We start from the raw sequence: 10,382 nt of genomic DNA, 5'->3' as shown, positions 1-10,382 counted from the left end.
CAAAACATTAAGTTCATGCTTGAATATGTCAGCTGCACAGGATTTAACAAGTGAAGTTAAGTGAGAAAATAATGCAAGGCCCAAGTGTAATGTGACCATAACTGAAGCATGTTGCAGCTTGTTTAAATAATATACGACAGATGTGCCATTAAGGCAAAAAGTCAACTTATCTTGTGGCTCTTTGATAGCCATATAACATTAGCTATTGAATTACTGTGCCAACATAAAACTCATGTTAACAGTTTACCTTTCACCCAACCCTTTGAAACCCTGGATTAAATTCAATGCCAGTGTTTTTAATTGAACAATATATCACCAACTTTAACCATACTGTATTTGCCATCTGTATATGTGGCAGAAAATTAAACTGTGGAGTCAGAGGCCTATTAGCCACTTTTTAAATATTTTTTCACCTATCTAAACATTCATCCCAAAATGGTCCATATGCTCATATTGAGCACAAACTCTGCACCAATAATCTGAAAGCAGTAAGAATATAATTGATTGATTTTTTGTGATAAATTTGTGACATTTTCCAAAACCTGTTTCCACAAGTTCTGAGATATTATAAATAAAAGACATTACATACATTTCCAGTCAAGACTTTTGAGCTCTGAACCTTGTAAACATAGATGTTGGCTACACATAAGTGAATAAATCATTCAGACATATCACTGGAGTTTGACTCCTAAGTAATAGATCTTTTGAATGACACAATTTTTTCAAAGCCAGTTACCTACACGATGAATATTGATGAAGTAGGTGTCAACATACCATTAAAAATGTTAGCTTTAGTATATGGAAGTCCACCACCCTGACATCACTCAACCCCAAAACTAATGCTCTTCCTCGCTACATATGGCCAACTATTTCCTGGATTAGAAATGTTGGTGTTAGCTGGAAATACTGAGGTGAGGAAGAGACAGATATGAACATAACTCCAAAGGATGCCGGGCTGTTTCACCTGTTGATGTGCAGAGTTTCCTCTGTCTTTTAGAGTTATATTGGTAATACAAAAGCTGGAGAGGTATGATAGCGAAATGTGTATGATTAAATACTGAGGGGAATGGGAAATGTGTATAAGCAAAGCAAAGAAATGTAACTTAGCTGCACTCTATTATCATGAACTTCTATGTGTTTGCCAGAACTTGTGTGATGTCCATGAGGAATCTATTAAACTGAGCTCTGTGTTGGCTTTAGAAAGTAGTTACTTCTAGATCAAATAGAATAAGTAAACTGATTATTTGTGTTTCACTCCCACAATATTATGCAAAATGACTGAACAAACAATAAAAAGTTTTTGTTGTTGCAGCAAAATTTATTACTTATTGACAAGCTTGGAAACAGGGTAAAACAGCCAATCATATAGTGTGACAAAGTCAGCAAAATAAGGTGTATTGATTAATTTAATGAGTCTGAGTGAATATTTTTCTGGTCTTATATTAAATGATGAAGATTTTGGGACAGAGACCCTCACAACCAATCTCTTGAAACTCAATCATCAGTATGAAAACATTCCTTAGAGCCAGTCTGAGAGATCTGCAGACTGCGTGTAAAGAATAAAGGTTAGATGGCTGTCTCAGCCGAGGGTATAGGAGTAGTGAAGGGTTCCGCCTTCTTCCAGATAGCAGTCATGATCATGGGTTCCCGGCTTGATCTGACGCTGGCAGACTCCCAGCAGGTCATCAAAGATGAGGTCACTGTCATGAACCTCAAGCCTCAGTATGTCATTTTCCTGAGCACTGAAATAGGAAAACTCCTCGTCCCACCAGGGATTGGCATTGTCGTCACGAGTGGATGTTGTACCCAGAGTGGCTGAGCCACAGAACACCTTGACATAGCCATCTGTGGTCCCAAACAAGTCAGAGGGAAGACCAGTGGCCCGCAGGTTAAACAGCCTGAACTGGGACTGAGCCACACTCAGACTGCACAGGACTAAGAAGAGGAGAGATAGACTGGAGGCCATGGCTGTGGAATGATACAACAAATCCAGATTGTAGCATTCTGAAATAGTTTCACATATCATTAATGCTAATATATAGGTTTTTTTAAGTTCACTTGGGTCCTTTTAAATATAAAATCATAAACATTTCTGCAGACAAACCACAAGTGGGCAGAAGGTGTATTCTTTTAGACAAAAGCTCTACTCAGTCATCACACCTTGCATGGTAGAATCTACACGTACAAATTTCTGTTTACTTCTCTTTGTCTTAATAAAGAGATTTTTTTATTGGTTGGTATCTGAATTACAGAGAAGTGAATAAGAAATCTTTACAAGGATAGACTGCTGTAAAGATACATCAGAAGTCTTAGTTGAGTATTGTGTTTGCCTTGATGCTAGGTACAGTTGATATTCAGAATTCATTGCCGTCAAGTGGTCACTTTGAGGAACTGCAACACGATTAAATTTGTGGTTTGCACACAGTGCTAATATCAGAAAATCAGAAGGAAAAAAATGCTCAGTAATTTTTGAAAATCTGTTTTTATGGAGCATTATTTAAACAGGAGGAAACTGCATTTGTTTGGGACTATTTTCAGCTGTGGAGTAATCCTCATTTGTTATTCTAGTGAGTTTTTCAGTCAGCATCACAGTGATGTGGGATTGAAGTAGTATGAAAGTATGAAATCATCATTCTGATATACAAATCTTTCAGATGAAGTCATGAGTGATCAAATTTTGGATAAAACATCAAAATACAGACAACAGTAAAATGATTTTTGTGGCTACACTACAGTGAATCAAATTAAAATTCAAGATCGTATCTAATTCTTGGTTAGCATGTTCTGCATTCCTTTGTTCTATGCCTGACCTTGCTTTTTTTAAAGGACTGACATTTTATGTTACCCTATATCTTTGCATCGCACGGAAACAACTTTCTCAATATAACAAAATACTAGAAAAACATTTATTTTTCTCAGTTTAGCTGTACTGGTATTTTTAGTCACTTGACATTCTTTCAAGGTCATTTTTCTGAGGCATCAAGCTATACTTCTATTTGCCTGCTGCATCACCAGGGTACTCTTAATTAAAGGTCATTATTTGACATAACTAACTGTAACCAAAACCTTATAAAACAAAATTGCCGATAAGGTGTGCTGGTACTGAAAAAGTGTAGTTCTAAATTTAAAATTTGAAGAGTAAATGAGTGTATTTATTGACACAGCAAACAGGAGGGCAACTGTGAAATAGCCATGTGGCACCAGCTGCTTTTACCTAAAAAAAAATATAACAGCTCCTCCCCTTCAAGACAACACACAACGTGTTGAGTGAGACATCCTCACAGAAGGAGAGTGAAAATTTTGTTCCGCAACAGCTGGATTTGTTTGAACTGTTCCTCTTTCACCATTCTACCTACATGCACAATGTGTCACAGGAAATTGAGACATGCAGAGTGTCTTCAACATTTAATTTCTTAACTGTTACTTTCTGCAATTGAATGAAGTATACATATATGTATATATATATATATATATATATATATATATATATATATATATATATATATATATACATATATATATATATATACATATATATATATATATATATTTACACTTAGTATAGTATATAGTATGAGCCAAATATCTAAACAAATAATCTGGAACAATATGGAATATTACTGTTTTAAATGCGTAATAGGTTAAGCAATATGCGGAACAATAATTCAGTTGCAAATATTTTACTTTGAACTCCACTACATTTATTTGACAACTTTAGTTGAGTTACTTTGTAAGTTTAGTCTAATTATGCAAAAATAATCAACAAATAAATTATGATGTATTACTGCAGATTAAAGTGTAGATTGATTGACTTAATGATCCCTGAGGAGAAATTCGCAAGCTACCCAGCAGATAAACTATTTGACGCATTTAAACCATCTTTACCAGCTCCAATATAAAGTGATGTCCACATTAGTGAATCAGTTATCACAATCCAATAATTTATTATTTTGCTTTTCTGCATGAGTACCTTTACTGTAGGTACTTTAAGTATATTTTGAGTCTAATACTTTTTTTACTTGGACTTAAGTAAATAATGAATGCATTATTTTTTACTTGTAAATGACTATTTCTACACTGTAGCATTGCTACTTTTACTTAAGTATAAGGTCTGAGTACTTCTTCCACCTCTGAGAATGATTGAGGTGAAACTATGATAAATCAATTTTGAACAGACAAAAGCTCTTCCTGATTATAACCTCCACTTGTTGGCTATGTGTAATCATGTGCACAACCTCTTTCAAGATGGTTATCATTAATCATACAGTTTCTTGATTGTCTGGTCTAAAAGAAGAGCAAACAGACTGCAGATACATTAACCTGACACACCAGCTGGTTTGATCTTGCTAATCCAGCTGCCTTACAAGGTAACAGATGCACATGTCCTCTACAAAAGCTTTCCTTCACCTCAACTTCTCACCTCTTTTATATAGGTGTGGATATATTTTTATACTATCATTTCATTATTTTATAAAGTTACTTTATTTTCAAATTTTTTCAATTTCATTGATTGTTGTGTCTTATATTTATCCTTCTATATAGTCTTCAGGTTATGGGGGATCAAGGGTGTCATGTAAATGTTTTTTATTTTATTTTATTATAACTATTTAGCAATTACAGTGGTCTTAAACCTGGGCCCTATGTTTTATACATATAATGATGTTTAAATGACTTATAGGTACAAAAGGTTTTGGAATTGATCCAGTAGATCGCCTCAACCAGCAATGGCTACAAAATAATCCTTGAGGGCAACTACGGGCACTGCTTGTAGTAATAGTTAAGCACCAGCATTAGTATTAGTATTGGTTTTCAGAAAATAATGATGGTAGTATAAATAATATTGGGAGTAAAGGTATAAGGAGCTGCAGTCTACATTAAGTTAACTGTGTTAAAAGCAGCAGCAGACCAATATTGACTGTTATAAGTTATAAATGTGAGCAGTCAGGACTGTAGTAACCTAAGAACATGGATCAGTTTGAAGAAATGAAAAGGGAAGACAAAAAAACACAGTTGAGCAGAGCTAGAAGATTAAATGTGAAAATCTTACCTATAGTCTTGATATCTTTCTTCTCAGCTCTCTATCTGCTGTTGCCTGTTTTTAAAGGCCAGCAGAGCTCATATCAGTTTGGTAAAAGCCCTCCCATAAAACATTTTCGAAAACACAACCTGCTACATTCTCAGCATTACACAATATGATAGATATAGAGTGACCTCCTGGAAGAATACCAGCACAACTTTTACGATGTAATTCAATGCAATTACAATAATAATTTGATAAAAGATAATATTGTTCATCTGTGAAGGTGATTTGGTGCTCATACTAAGGATTTGGCATAATGCAAAAACTTAGTTATAGTATAGTTATAAAACATAGTTTGTACATAATAGTACAACTTAAAACTGTTCTCAGAAATATTTTACAATTACAAATGGAAAATTAGACTGTATGAAATGTGAAAGGTGTTACTCACAGTGATGAACCCACAAAGAACAGAGGTTAAACCACCTGCAAGTTTCCTGTGTTGGCTCAGCAAGTTGTCACTTGCTGACATCAGCCTTGTTCCCAGCAGCAGCAGGCAGCTGTTTTCAGTTTGATAAACCCACTGTACACTACCTGCTCAGCAACACTCAAGACAGACACATCTAGAGATCAAGAGGTCTTCCATTCATCAAGTGAACACAAGCGGGACTTCAAATAAATGTTCATGTTGTTCTGTGTCAGCTGGATTTGTAAATATGCAAATGATTGCTAAAATATGGTTATATATTTACACCTTGTTCGGCTTCACCCAAGTGATCTTTGGATTTAATTTTTTTTTCTTCCATTTAATTCAAGAGATACTAGAATGACAGTCTGTAGAGTGCACACATCCACCAAGACCCAACAGTCCCCTATTATTCAATTGACCCTGATCCAATATCAAACTCCACAGCCCTGTATCACTCTAAAACCACCCATAACCACTCCATCAAATTGTACTCACTTATATATACCTAAATATACTGTTATATTCTACTTGTTGTCAACAAATCCCATGTCCAGATCCTAACAACAAATAAATGTAGGGGTGGGCGATATGGCAAAAATATCATATCACGATTTTAAAAAAATAAAATCACGATTTCGATTTTATCACGATCTTAAATCAAAAAAAGAAAAACAGACAATTTAGGCCAAAGAACCTTTCTGAACAGATTTTAATTTAAATAGTTGCAGTTTTGCCAACATGTGCAAACAACGTAAACATACTAAAAGGTAAACAACAACACTCTGATAAAGTGCACTCTTGCAACATAAAAGGTAGCTTTCAATAAACATGAAAGTAAAATATCAATGAAGACAATACTGTTTGTTTTATTCAACACAGTCATTTTAACAGGATTTAAGTATCCAAACACTAAACAGCTTATTGAAAAGGGTCAAATAAGTCCGTCAGTGGTCGGACTATCCGACGGGGGGTGGGGGGTTCGCAGGAATTTGAACACTGTACAATTTACCGTTTATTAGTGGCCAAGCGCGACCTATCCATGCGCCCGTGTGTGTGTGTGTGCGTGTGTGCGTGCGTGCGTGTGTGCGCGAGAGAGAGGCGGCAGGTGGAGGGGCTAACTGGCAGAGATGAGAGATGGTGAAACGCTGTTTTTTTGTTTTGTTTTGTTTTGTTTTTTTAAAAAAAGCGACTAACTCCTACGTTTGGCTTTCAGCCATGGCTCTCCATGCGGCTACCGCTACACACATAAACAAGGAGGCGGGTAAGAAAAGCGCGTCACTGCCTGTAATTCGCTATGATTGGTCGGTCAGCTTGACGACCATATGTTTGGTGCGTCGGTGCATCAGCATAGAACTGCAATTTATAGAACGTGCCCTAGACGATCCCACGATCTCTGCACTTTGGCAGATCGTCTACACATTCTGATCCTTCACGATCTAATATCGTCATATCGCACACCCCTAAATAAATGTATCCAACTAATTTAGTGTGTGTGTGTGTGTATGTGTGTGTGTGTGTGTGTGTGTGTGTCACAGCCTGATATATAATTTTTTCTCTGTGCCATAGAGCTCCATTGCTGTACAAAAACTATTAAAAACAAATCAATGGGGGGACGCTATGGAGCCACGGACCAAGATGACAGCTTAGTGTGGAGGCTCCGTACAGCCTTGTACCAATATCCTCAAAAACCCAAAGTTATCATTGCCAGCTAAACACAGACTATGTCAAAATGACTTTCACTAGGAGACATGCTCCCCAAAAGCTGAAAGTCAACACTTAATCGACAGAGCAAAAAAAAACAAAACTAATGCTTACAGCATGGCGGACCTAGCAGCTGTGCTAACCGAGCTGAAGTCACTTCGGTCTGAGTTTGTAGGATTTGGATCCAAACTGGACAGCATAGATGACCGCCTCAGCAAAATGGCCAGCTCAGTTGCAGCTTTGGAAAGCAATATGTCAGAGGTGAACAGTTGAACATCACTCACAAGGAAAACTAATTTTTCTTCGCCCAGGACCTCTCGGCTGAGACCCCGAGGCAGTGATACAAGTTCAACGCTGTCAGGACAGTGTTCGTGGAAAAAGAAACATTCTGCTGATTTCAGTATAGTCAATGTAAGATGAGAGTCCTCCACAATGGGAAGATTCACCTGTTTTAATTACCAAAAGAGGTGAAGGATTTCCATCGCAGACTTGGGTAAGAAGAAATCAGCTCACACTGATGGCTCAACAGGTAACATCCCAGTCCCAGAAGACAATTCCTCCTTATTTTTCTCTCATCAAAGCTGTCATCCTAGCCAGTTTTTAATTTTTGAAAAGGTACTGCATTTAAGAGGACTCTTATATGGTTACATAGCTTCAATCTTTATTTATTTTTTCTTCTTTTGAAACTTTGTTTCCATTGAGGATGGACTTCAATGATCTGAATGAACATTATTGATTCACAATGTTTCAAGCCATCATAGGATGTGATGTGATTAATGAATACCACCAATTTCTTTCACAGAACAGCCACGTTAATCTCTTCGTATGTTTGAAAAAGTGTTTAAGAGGTTTATTTTGTGTTGCCAGAATGGCTTTATTATTTTAACTATCATTTTTTGAAACTATATTCATACTGAGATGGGACAATTTAGTGGTCAGTTTGATTTTTTTCCTTCATTTTGAGTGGGTTTAGTATATAAGGTCTAAACATACAATAAGGTACATGGTTGATGGACACCACCAGTTGCCTGCGAAGTCAGGTTTGCATAGTTAACTGGTCCCTCCATAAAGAGGATCGGCACAAGCCCTGCCAGTTCATGTTTTGAGTAAGCGAGTGGGAACTGAAGTGTTAAAAGTTTTTGTGTGTAAATGTCTTTACATTTTTTTCTTTTTTATTCATGTTTGTCGTGAGCTCAGCACAGCAGAACTGCCTGTCACTCCTTCTCCTTGTATTCTTGATACAAACTATACATCGAACAAACGAATATGCAAAATACCTTTGATATAAAAATCACACACTGGAACGTTAGGGGACTATAGAAGTTAACTAAACTGAAACCGGTTATTAGCAGGATTAAACAACTTAAGTCAAAAATAATTTTCATCCAAGAAACTCACCTGACCGCCTGGGATATTAAAAAGTTCAGAATAGATAGCCTGGTCAAGTTATGTATGCAACATACAACAACTATGCTAGAGGTGTACTCATCCTTATTCACAGAACAATATCACTCCAAGCTGTTAAAACAATCCAAGACCCAGCCAGAAGATATGTTATTACCCAAGGTAACCTCCTTTCTTACACATTAAATCTGGTCAGTATATACGGCCCAAATGAGGATGAACCTACGTTTTTTGAAGAGCTCTTCCTCACTTTATTAAAGGCTTTTAAATTATTGGAGGAGACTTCAATTGCACTTTGAATCAGGCAAAAGATCGCTCTGCTGGCTGTGATACTTCTAAAGCACTGGTATGACGATACAAAATTCTGTCATGAGAAATTGAAATACAGTACAGTAATAAACTTGTTCTTAGTCTCAAAAGCGCACGAGTTGCAACGGTGTTGTTATCAGAGTGTTTAGTACAGCGTTACTGTAATACCGCATGCATTTTCTCCTGATATATCCAATATTGTTGTAAGGCAGTTGCCTATTTTGGTCAATAGATGGCGCTGTTATATTATTTATGCCCTCAGGTGTTACGCGATCGTTGCTGTTTGTCCTTTACCGGATGCCGTGGCTGTTTTCGAAACTGCATACTACCGTACTGTCTACTACATACTGTGTAAGTATATACTGTATACTGCATACTGAATGTGGGATTCAGTATGCTACTTTAGCAGACCGACGCCGTTCACACCGCAGTATGCAGTATGCAAGTTTCCCAGAATGCATTTCGTGGCAACCGGCAGCGGTAGTTGTAAAACAGGCGCAAAGCTGTTTTATTTCCCACTGTAGCGCTGTTATTATGTCACTTTATTAAGTTTTAATATTTTTTCATGCGAGAAAGTAACCGTTTAGATCCCCAATGTGCGGTTAGTTTACCCAAATTACGGCTGTTTAGTAATGAGTGAAGCTCCACCTGGGGGACTAACCCTCCGGAAGGAGCACGTCGTCTCAGAGGCAGCAGCCCTGTCTCCAGAGGTGTTCCACCAGCCAACATGCGTCGTCGTCCCAGGGGAGACAGCAAGCCAGTTATCTTAACCACTGCTCTTTGAAGATTAACCGCTAGAGGGAAGCTTCATGTTTGTAGTGGACAGTATACAGTATAGCGCCGTCTCGGGAGCTCTGTATGTACCGAAATCACCAAATACTAATAAAAAAAAAATTTTTTAAATAACAGAGTACTTTTTTTCATTTCATATGTACAACAGCCTGGATTTCTATTGTACCTATATATATATACCTATATATAATGTGGTACTTTACATTTGTATTCCTCGGGAACGCTCCCTTGCTCCGCCATTACGTTTTTTAATCCAGGCTCCAGCGCATTGCATTGTGGGAAACAGTAGGCAGAGTAGACTGGTCGGATGCATACTGGAAATATTTTCCGAATCAGTACGACATCCGGGAACTTTTCGCATACTGCAGATTTTGCTTTTGTTTGCATACTGCATACTACATACTACATTTTGGGCAACTCAGTACGTACTAGCAGTATAGTATGCGGTTTCAAATACAGCCCGTGTTTTCAATTATTTGCCCTGAGTGGCCGCCATTTTGGCTCAGTGTTTGTTTATGGTTTGTAAGGTAAGCAGATAGTTCTCCACATCATAGTCAAATATCTTGACCATAAACAGTTACGCTGTTCTATTTAAATGATGTGTTTATTGAGATGTTTGTTTACCATCTGATTAAGTTTTAGGATTTGTAACCTGGTTTTATACGAGTATGTCAGCCGTGATTATGG

The 10,382-nt window shown here is 37.2% G+C and overlaps 1 protein-coding gene across 1 annotated transcript; it reads right to left on the bottom strand.

Moving 5' to 3' along the window:
• Positions 1–1,297: 1,297 nt before the first annotated feature.
• Positions 1,298–5,068, bottom strand: LOC140995773 (perforin-1-like). Its single transcript, XM_073465858.1, has 2 exons — positions 5,048–5,068; positions 1,298–1,968 (listed from the first exon to the last, which is right to left on the bottom strand). Exon 2 carries the CDS (start codon positions 1,964–1,966, stop codon positions 1,580–1,582), a length of 387 nt encoding a protein of 128 aa, XP_073321959.1. The 5' UTR covers positions 1,967–1,968; positions 5,048–5,068; the 3' UTR covers positions 1,298–1,579.
• Positions 5,069–10,382: the final 5,314 nt, after the last annotated feature.

This window comes from Pagrus major, chromosome 5 (assembly GCF_040436345.1).
Source record: "Pagrus major chromosome 5, Pma_NU_1.0".
Taxonomy (NCBI): domain Eukaryota; kingdom Metazoa; phylum Chordata; class Actinopteri; order Spariformes; family Sparidae; genus Pagrus; species Pagrus major.
Note: the sequence above shows the minus strand (reverse complement) of the source record. Positions and strands in the feature narration are given on the sequence as shown.

What these genes read in the sequence shown, in the direction of transcription:
- LOC140995773 (XM_073465858.1), bottom strand. Translation starts at nt 1,966, where the DNA reads ATGGCCTCCAGTCTATCTCTCCTCTTCTTAGTCCTGTGCAGTCTGAGT.